Source organism: Mesoplodon densirostris, chromosome 3 (assembly GCF_025265405.1).
Source record: "Mesoplodon densirostris isolate mMesDen1 chromosome 3, mMesDen1 primary haplotype, whole genome shotgun sequence".
In the NCBI taxonomy this organism is placed as follows: domain Eukaryota; kingdom Metazoa; phylum Chordata; class Mammalia; order Artiodactyla; family Ziphiidae; genus Mesoplodon; species Mesoplodon densirostris.
This window is the reverse complement of record NC_082663.1, coordinates 62,653,014-62,668,408: the sequence shown is the minus strand read 5'-3', so window position 1 is coordinate 62,668,408 and position 15,395 is coordinate 62,653,014. Positions and strand designations below refer to the sequence as shown.

Sequence of the window (15,395 nt, the reverse complement as noted above, 5' to 3'; positions counted from 1 at the left end):
GACAAAGGATTAATCTCCAAAATATACAAGTAGCTGATGCAGCTCAATATCAAAAACACAAACAACCCAATCCAAAAATGGGCAGAAGACCTAAACAGACATTTCTCTAAAGAAGATATACAGATTGCCAACAAACACATGAAAGAACGCTCAACATCATTAATCATTAGAGAAATGCAAATCAAAACTACAATGAGGTATCACCTCACACGGGTCAGAATGGCCATCATCAAAAAATCTACAAACAATAAATGCTGGAGAAGGTGTGGAGAAAAGGGAACCCTCTTGCACTGTTGGTGGGAATGTAAATTGATACAGCCACTATGGAGAACAGTATGGACGTTCCTTAAAAAACTAAAAATAGAACTGCCATACGACCTAGCAATCCCACTACTGGGCATATAACCTGAGAAAACCATAATTCAAAGGAGTCATGTACCACAATGTTCATTGCAGTTCTATTTACAATAGCCAGGACATGGAAGCAACATAAGTGTCCTTCAACAGATGAATGGATAAAGAAAATGTGGCACATATATACCATGGAATATTACTCATTCATAAAAGAAACAGAATTGAGTTATTTGTAGTGAGGTGGATGGACTTTGTGTCTGTCATACAGAGTGAAGTAAGTCAGAAAGAGAAAAACAAATACTGTATGCTAACACATACATATGGAATCAGAAAAAAAAATAGTTGTGAAGGACCTAGGAGCAGGATGAGAATAGACGCAGACCTACTAGAGAATGGACTTGAGGACACAGGGAGGGGGAAGGGTAAGCTGGGACAAAGTGAGAGAGTGGCATGGACATACATACACTACCAAATGTAAAATAGATAGCTAGTGGGAAGCAGCCACATTGCACAGGGAGATAGATCAGCTCGGTGCTTTGTGACCACCTAGAGGGGTGGGATAGGGAGGGTGGGAGGGAGGGAAATGCAAGAGTGAAGAGGTATGGGGATATATGTATATGTATAGCTGATTCACTTTGTTATGCAGCAGAAACTAACACTCTATTGTAAAGCAATTATACTCCAATAAAGATGTTAAAAAAATAAATTAAAAAATAGAAAAGTAAAAAAAAGAATCCACCTGCCAATGCAGAGGACATGGGTTCGAGCCCTAGTCCAGGAAGATCCCACATGCCGTGGAGCAACTAAGCTTGTGCATCACAACTATGGAGCCTGTGCGCCTAGAGCCCACGCTCTGCAACAAGACATGCCACCGCAATGAGAATCCCGCGCACCGCAATGAAGAGTAGCCCCGCTCAACCGCAACTGGAGAAAGCCTGTGCACAGCAACAAAGACCTAAGGCAGCCAAAATAAAAAAAAATTTTTTAATTAAAAAAAATGCTTAGTACTCCCTCTGGCACATGGTAAGCACCGTGTAAGTGTTTTAAAGCAAACAGATAGGTAGTTTCAATGGATGGATGGGTAGGTAGCTATTGCTCCTAAATGTTAAGTGCTACTGCCCGACCTCTGACCATCTGCACTAAGGGGCACGTTCCCTGTGAAGCAGCACTGCCCCAAGAAGGACTCTGGTATTGAGTAGGAACATATATGATGTATCTCATTCAAGATGACTCATCTTAAAATCTATAGCACAAAGGCCTTTTTAATTTCCCCCTTACATATAATATCCTCTATTCAAGTTCTTCCTCCTTGTTCTTGAGTTTTATATTCAGAATGCAGGTAGGTTTTTAAAGGGGTCTGAGAGGGCGCCCCAAGAAAAAGCCTGCAGTCAGGTCAGCTTCCCTTTTAATACAGGGATTCCCCTTCCCAGGCACCCACTGTCCTCAATCCCTGCTTCTTCCTCTTCAAGGTAAAGGCTGGCAGGTGATTCATGTGACACCATCGCCATATCACGTCTCCAAGAGACACAGGTTTCCTAACCACCAGGAGCTAACTGTAGAAGGAAGGACTCAGTTGCCTGTTAAAGGACTGTCTGCAAGATTACAAGGCTGGTAGAAAGCAGAGATCCCCTTCTCCTCATCACTAAAATCACAACCCGGCTTCCCCGTAAAAGAGGGAGGTGCGAATTATCTCCTTTTCCCTGGATATCTCCCTGGTATACAAGTACATATGGATAAATTTCTGGGGTTTTCTTGTTTAAAAAAAAAAAGAGGGAAGTGCAAAGCAAATGTGTTTCATGAACAGAATTGACTGTTCAAGTCCAGGTGGAAGTGGGAGAGCTGTGGGGTTTGTGCTCAGTCGTAACAGAAACATGTCTGATTTCACTGTGGTTCAGGGCAGATCTGTGGGCAGGTGAGCCAGTAATAGGCAGCAACATGAGGAAGCCTTCAGACCCAGGTCATGGGACAGCCAGAAAAACAAATTCTAAAAATGTAGCCCAACAGGGAACCAGGTAGGAAGGCTCTGGAGTCAGAAAGACATGGCTGGATGTTTTGGTTCCAGTATTTATTACTGGGGCTTTCCTTGGATAAGTCCCTTGGCCTTCCTGGGCCTCAGTTTCCCCATCTGTATTATCAGGCCCTTATGTCTCTTTCATAGGGTTCCTGAATGCAAATGAGATAATCTCACAAGCGTGTTGATGACAGGGCCTGGGCACGGTGGGCTACTGATGTCATTGACCCCGTGTGAGAGCAGGGTGTCTGTGTGTGCAGTGGGGGTTTCACAGGAGAGCATGTATGAGGCCCTGTTATGGGGCCACTGTGTGTTGGACACTGTCTTTGGTCTCTACCAATGGTGGCAAATGGTCCTCACACTCGGTGCCACTATGCAAACCAAGGGCAGTCAGGCCAGTGCCCATCAGTGGAAGGTCTACATTTCAGAGTATTTTTAAAATGTAAATGTCTTACCTTCCAACAAATAATAAGACAACTTTAATTCAATAAAGGTTTGTCTGCTATACACATTTCCTTAGGAAAGATGACTTTAGTATTATATAAGAGTGCTTTATAACTGGAATACCAACTGTAGGCAGATAACTGAGGACTGTTCACAACATTCTGTTCCCAAGGCATGTGTAAGCAGTTACTCTACAAATTCTGACACACTTCTGTATAAACAGTGTCTTCCTGCATAGTCTAAAGAATTTACCTCATCACTGTGAAAGAAACTGCAGGCTCTGATCTGAACTAATTTTTATTCTTCTTGAGTATCTAATTCTTAGCTTAAGAATATCAGTTTTCCTTGCATACTTTGATGTTCCTTTCTCCAAAGAAAATGTGCTGAAATGTGAGAATTACAGCAAAGTGCTTGAAAAAGGATGGCTCAAACTAGAAAGGCTTTATTTTGACACCTAAAGATAAAAAGTGTCCCCGTACCTGAATCACGTGGTCATCGCTTGTGATTTCTATGGCTTCGTGACAGTGGTCTAATGCTGTGAACACTGAATTACAGGCCCTGAAAGTTGCAAAAGATTGATGTTAGTTCTGCTGGAAAACCATGAGCATTTCATCTGTTAATTTATCAAAGTAAACAGTGCCTCAGGTTCATTAAAACCAAGTACCTTTCGATATTATGTTTTGGGGGGAAAAAAAAGAAACCTAGCCTTTCAAACTAAATGAATAAACAATAGCATGCATTTCTATGCATATCATGCAGAGAGAAGAATGTAATCTGGCAAAATCATCGTGGATCGTGAAATGAGCTCCGTATGTGCTGGATAAAACCTTCATACTGACACAAGAGAACAAAGATGCAGGAGATGGTCTCATAAGCCCCTATGTTCTATGTCAATGACATTCTTCTGTTCCATTCACGGCGGCAGTCATGGAGAAGTCCCATCCCCATCAATTAGAAAAACCTAATTAAGCCCAAATTAGATCTGAGGTATTCTGACCTTTTGCAACAGACACAGAAATATTTTTTTCTTTTCTTACTTTTACGACCTAGATAAGCAAGCCTTTATGGTACTTGCTACACGCACCAGCCTGATGAAAGGCAAATATGGCTGAATTCCCCTTGCCTGGTTCATTTTACAGCTCTCCAGGTGGGCACTATTCTTGATGACCTTCCTTGTATATCTGGAATATTTGAAATCATTTCAATTTCTCAATTTCTTGGGTAACATTTTAACTACCTTCCAAATTTAGAGCAACTCCAAATACAGTAAGTTATTTACTATCTAACCCAGCAAGTATGTGGCTAGTTACTAGAGCTTTGTTATTTGTACTGGCTGTTTAAAGAATCCCAGTGAAGGCTTTCTTATACATTACAAAAAAAATGTTAATCTACTGGATTGATGTTTCTTCTTATAAAACGAACTCTTATAATGTTATTCATCTTTCCCTCTCATAAGGCATCTAACTTTGCCATTCTATTTTGAACTGTTTACAAGGGAGAGGGCAGAAGAAACTGGGTGAAACTTGGTTCGGTATTTGGCCAGTTATGGGACCTTGGGCAATGTTTTCTCTCTGCTGGCCCTCAGTTTCCTCATCTATAAAATGAAGATAACACATCTTACAGGTTGTTGTAAGAATCAAAACAGTTTATGTGAGGCGTGTCTCAAAATACTTGGGATGATATAAGAATTCAAGACATAGTACTTGTTATTTGTAAGATCTCAGAATAATATTTTTGTTCTCTAAAGCTTTCAAAGGCTGTTGGCGAGAAGAAAAGTGAATCATAACCTATCTTTTCTCATGAGTGTATCTGAAATATCAAACCAAGAACTGCTTTCAATAATAGCAAGGCAGCCTGCACAGAAAGGGAAGGATTTTAGCCCATTGACGGGTAGCGCTCCTGTCGCTGCAGAGATGAAGACACAGGTGTGGGAGGGTAAGTAAAGTAAGTAATCATGATGCAGGTGAGTGGAGGAGAACATAACCCTAACCCCACTGAGATTTCTGATGGGTGTGGGATGTTTTCTTATTTAAATGGCTCCAGTCTAGGGTTCTCAAAAAACTAAAAATAGAACTACCATATGACCCAGCAATTTCACTCCTGGGTATACATCCGAAAAAAAACAAACACACTAATTCAAAAACATACATATATCCCAATATTCATAGCAGCATTAGTCACAATAGCCAAGATATGGAAGCAAACCAGGTGTCCATCGACAGATGAATGGATAAAGATGTGGTATATATATACAATGGAATACTACTCAGCCATAAAAAAGAACAAAATTTTGCCATTTGCAGCAACATGGATGGACTTGGAGGGTATTATGCTAAGTGAAATAAGTAGACAGAGAAAGACAAATACTGTATGATATCACTTACATGTGGAATCTTAAAAAAAAAAAAGCAAAAAACCCCCAAACTAGTGAATATAACCAAAAAGCAGACTCTCAGATATAGAGTACAAACTGGTGGTTACCAGTGGGGAGAGGGAAGGAGGGAGGGGCAATAAGGGGTAAGGGATTAAGAGGTACAAACTATTAGGTATAAAATAAGCTATAAGGACATACTGTATAACAATATTTTATAATAACTATAAATGGAGTATAACCTTTAAAAATTGTGAATCACTATATTGTAACCTATAATATTGTACAGAAACTATACTTCAATTAAAAAAGTAAATAAAATAAAATAAAATAAATTGCTCCAGTCTACCTAATGTGAACTGTATACTGTCCTATTAGCATTGCTGCATTTGTAAACATGATCATTTAAAATGTGAAAAAGAATTCAAAGAGGACTTTAAAATTGTTACCAAAGTCACTACTGCATCACCTCTCATGGAGAGGCAAGCAAGAGCTAGTCTTATCCCAAGTTTGCTCCAGGCACTTGGGTCCAAAACCCAACTCCGCACCACGGGAAAGCGTTCCCTGTCCTCCAGAAGTCTGATGTGGAAAAGCACAATCTGTGTGGGCTAGTTCCTTAGCTTTGGGAGCTGGATAACTAAGTGTTAAAACATTTGATCAAATGATAAATTCCCCTCTTGCCCAGGTATTTTCTTAAAGTACCTGTGTGGCTCAATTAAGTATGTAAACAGCTACTTCAGAGTATGACTGTTTTTGTCAATTCAACAGGCTGCCTCATACAAGATGTTAGCTCCAACTGCCAAAATGTATCTATTAGATGTTCACTGCAAAGCATACACTATCCTGTGAGAGTATAATGCCCAATGGGACAAAGCAGATCCTTTTTGACAGTTAAAGTGAAAGTATATTGGCAGGATGAGTAGATTATTGCCTCGGTGACAAACGCTACTGGACTGCCATGTGTAGATCTAGGCTTTAAACCAATTTGTTGATGGTTCTATTTAAATAAACCTGCAGCAAAATGAGGTAATCAATTTGAATCATGTTCCTAAAGTTTGGGAATTTAATTGCTTGTATTAATTATTAATATTCTTCATGCAGAAGAACCTTAGCTTTATTAATTTTCTGTTCTTGGGAAACCATGTAACTCTGCACCTCAAATGTACTTTAGTAGCCTTCAGTTTGAGAAGCTGGAAAATTGGAAAAAGCACAAGGGAACCAGAGCCCATGTAGTGCTAGTGATGTAACCATTTCCCCTTCACCTTCTTAGAAGTCTGTGAAGGTCTGCAGAGAAAAAGTAAATATTACAGGGACCCCGGTAGAAAGTCTACAAAGAACATAGTGCTCTGATGGGGTGCAGAGTGCATCCGACTTAAAGCAGGGTGCCTGGACGCTACTCCAGCGCTGCCACCCACATGTTGGGTTGCTGTGATCATGCCCAGAGTCTTCCCGGCTCTCAGCATTCCTGTCAGTTGTCTGGGGTGGTTGGGTTATATGACCTCCTGTGTCCCTAACAAAGGCACCCTGGAATCTACTCAAACAAAACACAAACACCCCACCGCAGACACACACACACAAGGGTAGGACTGGGCAAGGTGGTAGCGTGCAGGGAGAAGATTCTGAACACAAAGCCACATCCCAGCAGGGGTTCGGGAGCAGCAGGGAGGGGGCTGTGGACTTGCTATCCACCAGCACCACTCCTAGGCAGTGACAAGGCAGGGGCCGGTTACTTTAATCCATCACAGATCAGTTTCTACTTCCGTAACACAACGGGGCTGTCACGCAGAGCCCACGTGAGGATGAAGTGCTCTATAAATATCAGCCAATAATGAGAGATGTGGTGGTCCATGGAATACTAAGGTTTGCCCATCAGAAACTGATTCTAAAATGGAGGACTGCTACTGTCTTAAGATTTGGAGTAAAATAAACATGATGATTTGGGTGTAACCCCTAGGTAACAGATATCAGACTGCCTAATGATGAAATAATAGCTCGTACTTGATTAGTGTAAACTCATCAGCTTAAACTCTCAATAAATAGCCAAATCCTATCTGTATTTTGGTTAGCATAGTTCTTCTCATGATAAAGAAGCATAAGAACATCAGCAATAAATGGTCATCAGTTAGCCCATACTTCCCTAGACATTCCCCCTTTCATGAGTTCTGTTCAATAAAGTAATTCATCACATGCACACAGAAATGTGATTTTGTTCTGTCTTTAAAAGTTATTCCCATATAATGGAATTTTTTAATTAGGTATGTTATGTTTGATCACATGATCTTTTTTTCCTTGGTTAAGTAAATATGGTTACCATACATGAAGACTGGACAGAAGCGTCTGCCTTCAACATTCAACATCATCCTTGCAGTACAGACTGTCCTTGCAGAATGCTAGTAATGTCACGTATTTAGCTGCAGCTGGGGGTGGAATTGCAGGGAAAAGTATTATATAATTAGACTATAATGATTCTGGCATTGTATAACAAAGAGCCTCATTTTCCCCATCTGCAGCAAGTGACAAAGTTGCCTGCCAACCTCTGGGGTGCAGGTAGATGCTTTAGACATCCTTGAATGCCCTAAGGAGCTGGGGAGACCATGGAGGGTCACTGTCCACCCCCATCCGCTGGGCCCAGATATCATACACCCAGGGAGAGTCAAACCATACACACACACCCTACTCCTCCAAAGGACAGAAAAGAAGTTGGAGACAGTTGAGATACAACCAGCCAAAAAGCGTCAAAAGAAACTGACCATTTAGTCCTCCTCTGTCTTCTCCTGTGAAGAACTCTTGCCTTCCCTCCCCCTCTGCAGGGGCTGCTCTTGTGCTGGTTGCTTGGGGAGGTCCCAACCAGCCAAGCTGAAGCTGATGCAGAGGGTGAGGGGACTGGGGTTCTGGGCAAGCCCACCTTCCTGGGATGGCTGCTGCCTGGGCGAGGTCCATTCACCAGCTTTACATTGATTTGCATTAAGAACCTGAGCCTTTTCAATGAGCCCAACGCTCCCAAACAGCTCATCACTGATGGGTGAGAAGTTATGGGACTCACAGAGTGTTGTGTAGTTAGAACCTTGCCGAGTTCTGAACCTAATGAGTCCTTGAAAAGTTTTCAGTGCCCTGGCTCTAAGCAGATTTCATCAGCACAATAACTTGAAGCCCTTTCATTTAGCCCTGGTGCTGCCTGGGGATGTTTATTTCAAACGGCCAGACCTGCCTTCGTCATGCTCCCCATGGGCAAGGCACCTTCTAACCTCTTACATGTGCCATCACATTTAATGCTGCCTAAGAAAACTCAAGCAGTCATTTAAAATAAAATGAGGAGTTCTTGCTTCAGCAGCACATATACTAAAACTGGAACGATACAGAGAAGATTAGCATGGCCCCTGCGCCAGTATGACATGCAAATTCGTGAAGCGTTCCATATTTTTATAAAAAATGACATACTAACATAAGTAAATAAAATAAAATAAGGGAATTACCTATCAAAGCAATAAGGCGTCTGCTGTTCATTTTTGTTGTAGAAAACGCACAGTTGAAGAATTAAACCAAAATGAAATCTCTCTTTTCCTAATCCTATTTATTGTGAAAACATCTAAAATAAAAGTACAGTCTTTTTACCCTAAATAAAACAGAAGAGAGCCCCAGGAATAAAAACAATTAATGTACAATTAAAAATCATAAATTGCTATAGTAAAGGCAATGCGGTTTTCTTACGAAATTCTATGAAGTTCTCTGCAGCTGATAAATATATGGATACAAAGAAACCAAGGGATTTAACTGACACTCAAAAATCATTGGCAATCTTCCTTACCAAAGAATTTCCACTGGTTTGAGATTCTTTTTTTAATACTTTCCCACCTCAAAAGGGACTGTTTATCCCCACACTTAATTTCTTAGAGCTCTCTATCCACCAAACAGTTGACTTCCCTGAGCAGGGTGAACCCCAGAAGAGCCTGCCTCTGGGGGTTCATGCCAATCCATTTTTCTTCCAAGGGGCAGAGGAGGGCCAAGAAAAGTTAAGTTTAGAAAGGGTTCTGTTCTCTTTGAATGCAAATTCAGTCATCAAGGTAAGAAGTATAACCATTTCAATGAGATGCTATCCTACTTATTTTTCACTGAGCCTGAAAGCCTTGTGACCCCTCAGTGGGCCAGAGAGAGAAACCAGGGCCCTTCTGGCATCCCATAGCCTGGAGCCACTTGGGACTGGTCTCCCAGGGGCCGCGGGCTATGAAGAGCCTCTTCTTTCCCCTGTTCTCTCTGCTGAAGCGGGGCAGGTTGAAGAAATCAGGGTCCTAAGAGTGTGCTGGAGTGGAGCCTGAGCAAAACCAGGCATGGGCTACAACTCTGATACTCCAAGACGTCCCAGAAGCAGAGCATCCTACCACTGAGATGCTGAGAGAATCTGTTCATCGCAGAAGTAAGCACCAGAGAGAAGTTCTTAAAGCACTAGGCATGCGTAAAGAGACTTAAAATCAGTTTCTTGAAGATACTTCATGCATATTGAGGCCACAAGCAGGCCTCATGAAACTGCTATCACGGATCTGTAGCGATTACCATAGTTAGCATAATAAATATTCCCACGGGTTTGCCCCTATCTATAACAATCCAAGTAGGAATTTATAAATGTTGCAAGTACAAAGTAGAAAGTAATCCTCAAAGGCTTTTCTTAATCTTGAGCTAATTGTACAGAAGTTAAACAGTACTTTTCCTAGCATATAATTTTAAAACTGCTGTAAATAGTGGAAAATATTGTCAAAAGAAGAAACGCCTCCAATTTATTTCATTATACCATTGGCTCCCAGTTTAGACTCTGCCATTTACCAGCTACGGTTACTTGTTCAACAGCTTCAGAGTCCCTGGGATTCCGCTAAGAACCAGTGAACCTCAGCCTGAGGACAGACAAGCTTTGCTACAGAATGGTTAACTTTGTATTCATCCTATTTTGCTACATACCTTAACTTGAACTGTGAGCGAACTTCCCCATGTTCTATTTGAATCAGTTCATTATAGCAAGCAATTATGCTGCTATTCTCCATAAATCTCTGGAAAAAAAAAGCAAAGGTAATACATAAGACATATACAATTACTTCTTAAATAGTCAAAGAAGCTTAACAGTTTCTCCAACCTCAGGTAACTCTGTTACATAAGACAACTAGTAGGTAAGATGAGGTGAAATAAAACAGTTGTCAAGTGTTTGAAATGCTTGTTTAAATGTATAAGAAACAAGAGAGCAGATAACATTGCATAGTTATTTATAACAAAGGTGGGAAAAACATTATGAACACTCACAGGAAAATAAACACACAAGGGATAGAACACCTCCCCCAGACTTGCTAATTACTGAAACACCTGTGCTTCTGTTGCACTAAGGAAAGTCTTCTAAAACCTGAGCCTGGACGTGTTCATGGCGTGCCACACTTCGAGTGATGTCTTCTGGTGGGGAGAGGCAGTCTTTGCTTCCTTTCTCATCTTCTGAGTGCCTAACGCATCCTGCCCCTTCTCATGTCTGTCTGTCTGTCTCTCTCTCTCTATCACATACACACACACAAACACACTCTTCCACACATCTAGCATGGATGGCTTCTCCCTGTGGAATATCTGAGAAGCTCCCTGACTTTCCCTGTGCCTCTGGTCCCCACCAGCCCAGGAGGAAGCTGGGAAGGGCTAAGGACAGAGGGGGAACCATGAACACACACAGAGGGAAATACTTTCTATTTATGAAGCAAAGTTAAACATGGTGAGGTTCTGGTTCAGCTTCTGGACGGGTGGAGACGATGTGTCAGTCTGTAATTGAGCTCTGAGTGGTGTTAGCTGATGCTTCATGAAGTACAAAAAAGGATCTGTGATAAAATAAGTCTTTGAAAAGGCTGGGATAAACAGGTTCCTTTGTTTTAAAACGAAAACCTCAGAAGTAAACTTCTGTTGACTAAGTCTAATTTATTTGCCTTAGGCTTTTATTATGCCTCTGTGTCTATGTGTGTAGGTATATATTTTATATGTATATATTTATATATATATAAAATCATTCTATATTTTCACTTTCATATTTACGTAGGAACGTTTTTCTTTTTTTCCTTTATATTTTATTTCTTTGTTTATTTAACATCTTTATTGGACTTTAATTGTTTTACAATATTGTGTAAGTTTCTGCTGTATAAAAAAGTGAATCAGCTATACATATACATATATCCCCATAATCCCTCCCTGTAGGGTCTCCCTCCCACCCTCCCTATCCCACCCCTGTAGGTGGTCACAAAGCACCGAGCTGATCTCCCTGTGCTTTGCAGCTGCTTCCCACTAGCTATTTTACATTTGGTAGTGTATATATGTCAATGCCACTCTCTCACTTCATCCCAGCTTACCCTTCCCCCTCCCTGTGTTCTCAAGTTCCATTCTTTACATCTGCGTCTTTATTCCTGTCCTGCCCCTAGGTTTGTCAGAACCTTTTTTTTTTTTTTAGATTCTATATATATATGTGTTAGCATACAGTATTTTTTTTTTCTCTTTCTGACTTACTTCACTCTGTATGACAGACTCTAGGTCCATCCACCTCACTACAAATGACTCAATTTCATTTCTTTTTATGGCTGAGTAATATTCCATTGCATGTATGTGCTACATCTTCTTCATCCATTCATCTGTCAATGGACACTTAGGTTGATTCCATGACCTGGCTGTTGTAAATAGAAATGCAATGAACATTTTGGTACATGACTCTTTTTGAATTATGGTTTTCTCAGGGTATATGCCCAGTAGTGGGGTTGCTGGATCATATGGTAGTTCTATTTTTAGTTTTTTAAGGAACCTCCGTACTGTTCTCCATAGTGGCTGTATCAATTTACATTCCCACCAACAGTGCAAGAGGGTTCCCTTTTCTCCATACCCTCTCCAGCATTTATTGTTTGTAGATTTTCTGATGATGGCCATTCTGACTGGTCATAGGGTGTTCTGCCTATGTTTACCTCTAAGAGTTTTATAATGTCTGGCCTTACATTTAGGTCTTCAACCCATTACTAGTTTATTTTTGTGTATGGTGTTAGGGAGTGTTCTAATTTCATTCTTTTACATGTAGCTGTCCAGTTTTCCCAGCACCACTTACTGAAGAGGCTGTCTTTTCTTCATTGTATATTCTTGCCTCCTTTATCAAAGATAAGGTGACCATATATGTGTGGGTTTATTTCTGGGCTTTCTATCCTGTTCCATTGATCTATATTTCTGTTTCTGTGCCAGTACCTAACTCTCTTGATTACTGTAGCTTTGCAGTATAGTCTGAAGTCTAGGAGCCTGATTCCTCCAGCTCCATTTTCCTTTCTCAAGATTGCTTTGGCTATTCGGGGTATTTTGTGTTTCCATACAAATTGTGAACTTTTTTGTTCTAGTTCTGTGAAAAATGCCAGTGGTAGTTTGATAGGGATTGTATTGAATCTGTAGATTGCTTTGGGTAGTATAGTCATTTTCACAATGTCGATGCATCCAATCCAAGAACATAGTATATCTCACCATCTATTTGCATCATCTTTCATTTCTTTCATCAGTGTCTTATAGCTTTCTGCATACAGGTCTTTTGTCTGCTTAGGTAGGTTTATTCCTAGGTATTTTATTCTTTTTGTAGCAATGGTAAATGGGAGTGTTTCCTTAATTTCTCTTTCAGATTCTTCATCATTAGTGTATAGGAATGCAAGAGATTTCTGTGCATTAATTTTGTATCCTGCTACTTTACCGAATTCATTCATTAGCTCTAGTAGTTCTCTGGTAGCATCTTTAGGTTTCTCTATGTATAGTATCGTGTCATCTGCAAACAGTGACAGTTTTACTTCTTTTTTGATTAGGATTCCTTTTATTTCTTTTTCTTCTCTGATTGCTGTGGCTAAAACTTCCAAAACTGTGTTGAATTCTGTGGACAGCTTTTTCTGCATCTTGAGATGATCATATGGTTTTTCTCCTTCAGTTGGTTAATACTGTTTATCACATTGATTGATTTGCATATATTGAAGAATCCTTGCATTCCTGGGATAAACCCCACTTGATCATGGTGTATGATCCTTCTAATGTGCTGTTGGATTCTGTTTGCTAGTATTTTGTTGAGGATTTTTGCATCTGTGTTCATCAGCGATATTGGCCTATAGTTTTCTTTTTTTGTGAACACCTTTGTCTGGTTTGGGTATCAGGGTGATGGCAGCTTCATGGAATGAGTTTGGGAGTGTTCCTCCCTCTGCTATATTTTGGAAGAGTTTGAGAAGGATAGGTGTTAGCTCTTCTCTAAATGCTTGATAGAATTCGCCTGTGAAGCCAACTGGTCCTGTGCTTTTGTTCGTTGGAAGATTTTTTTTTTTTTTTTCCTTTTTGCGTTATGTGGGCCTCTCACTGTTGTGGCCTCTCCCGTTGCGGAGCACAGGCTCCGGACGCGCAGGCCCAGCGGCCATGGCTCACGGGCCCAGCCGCTCCGCGGCATATGGGATCCTCCCAGACCGGGGCACGAACCCGTATCCCCTGCATCGGCAGGCGGACTCTCAACCACTGCGCCACCAGGGAGGCCCCGTTGGAAGATTTTTAATCACAGTGCTTGTGATTTTTAATTTCAGTGCTTGTGATTGGTCTGTTTACATTTTCTATTTCTGCCTGGTTCAGTCTCGGAAGGTTGTGCTTTTCTAAGAATTTGTCCATTGCTTCCAGGTTGTCCATTTTATTGTCATAGAGTTGCCTGTCGTAATCTCTCATGGTCCTCTGTATTTCTGCAGTGTCAGTTGTTACTTCTCCTTTTTCATTTCTAATTCTATTGATTTGAGTCTTCTCCCTTTTTTGCTGATGAGTCTGGTTAATGGTTTATCAATTTTGTTTATCTTCTCAAAGAACCAGCTTTTAGTTTTATTGATCTTTGCTATTGTTTCCTTCATTTCTTTTTCATTTATTTCTGAGCCGATATTTATGATTTCTTTCCTTCTGCTAACTTTGAGGTTTTTTGTTCTTCTTTCTCCAATTGCTTTAGGTGTAAGGTGAGGTTGTTAATTTGAGATGTTTCTTGTTTCTTAGGGTAAGATTGTATTGCTATAAACTTCCCTCTTAGGACTGCTGTTGCTGCATCTCGTAGGTGTTGGGTTGTCATGTTTTCATTGTCATTTCTTTCTAGGCATTTTTGATTTCCTCTTTGATTTCTTCAGTGATCTCTTGGGTATTAAGTAGTGTATTGTTTAGCCTCCATGTGTTTGTATTTTTTACAGATTTTTTCCTGTAATTGATACCTAGTCTCATAGCATTGTGGTCGGAAAAGATACTTGATATGATTTCAATTTTCTTAAATTTACCAAGGCTTGATTTGTGACCCAAGATATGATCTATCCTGGAGAATGTTCCATGAGCACTTGAGAAGAAAGTGTATTCTGTTGTTTTTGGATGGAATGTCCTATAAATATCAATTAAGTCCATCTTGTTTAATGTGTCATTTAAAGCTTGTGTTTCCTTATTTATTTTCATTTTGGATGATCTGTCCATTGGTGAAAGTGGGGTGTTAAAGTCCCCTACTATGATTGTGTTACTGTCGATTTCCCCTTTGGCTGTTAGCATTTGCCTTATGTATTGAGGTTCTCCTATGTTGGGCACATAAATATTTACAATTGTTATATTTTCTTCTTGGATTGATCCCTTAATCATTATGTAGTATCCTTCTTTGTCTCTTGTAATAGTCTGTATTTTAAAGTCTATTTTGTCTGATATGAGAATTGCTACTCCAGCTTTCTTTTGATTTCCATTTGCATGGACTATCTTTTTCCATTCCCTCACTTTCAGTCTGTATGTGTCCCTAAGTCTGAAGTGAGTCTCTTGTAGACAGCATATATATGGGTCTTGTTTTTGTATCCATTCAGCCAGTGTGTGTCTTTTGGTTGGAGCATTTAATCCATTTATATGTAAGGTAGTTATTGATATGTATGTTTGTATTACCTTTTTCTTAATTGTTTGGGGTTTGTTATTGTAGGTCTTTTCCTTCTCCTGTGTTTCCTGCCTAGAGAAGTTCCTTTAGCATTTGTTGTAAAGCTGGTTTGGTGGTGCTGAATTCCTAAGCTCTTGCTTGTCTGTAAACCTTTTAATTTCTCCATCAAATCTGAATGAGGTCCTTGCTGGGTAGAGTAATCTTGGTTGTAGGTTTTTCCCTTTCATCACTTTAAAAATGTCCTGCCACTCCATTCTGGCTTGCAGAGTTTCTGCTGAAAGATCAGCTGTTAACCT

The 15,395-nt window shown here is 40.3% G+C and overlaps 1 protein-coding gene and 1 non-coding gene across 10 annotated transcripts in view; one reads left to right on the top strand and one right to left on the bottom strand.

Annotated features, from left to right (window-relative positions):
• Positions 1-15,395, bottom strand: part of PDE8B (phosphodiesterase 8B) — a 258,917-nt gene that overhangs the window by 112,380 nt on the left and 131,142 nt on the right. For all 9 annotated transcript variants that reach the window (XM_060093065.1, XM_060093072.1, XM_060093067.1 and 6 more), the window contains 2 exons: positions 10,128-10,216; positions 3,289-3,367 (listed from right to left, as the gene is read on the bottom strand). In XM_060093065.1, coding sequence (XP_059949048.1) covers positions 3,289-3,367; positions 10,128-10,216 — 168 coding nt within the window. The remainder of the gene's footprint in view (positions 1-3,288; positions 3,368-10,127; positions 10,217-15,395) is intronic.
• Positions 8,500-8,602, top strand: LOC132487345 (U6 spliceosomal RNA). The gene has a single exon (XR_009531626.1). It is a non-coding gene; the product is annotated as a U6 spliceosomal RNA (small nuclear RNA).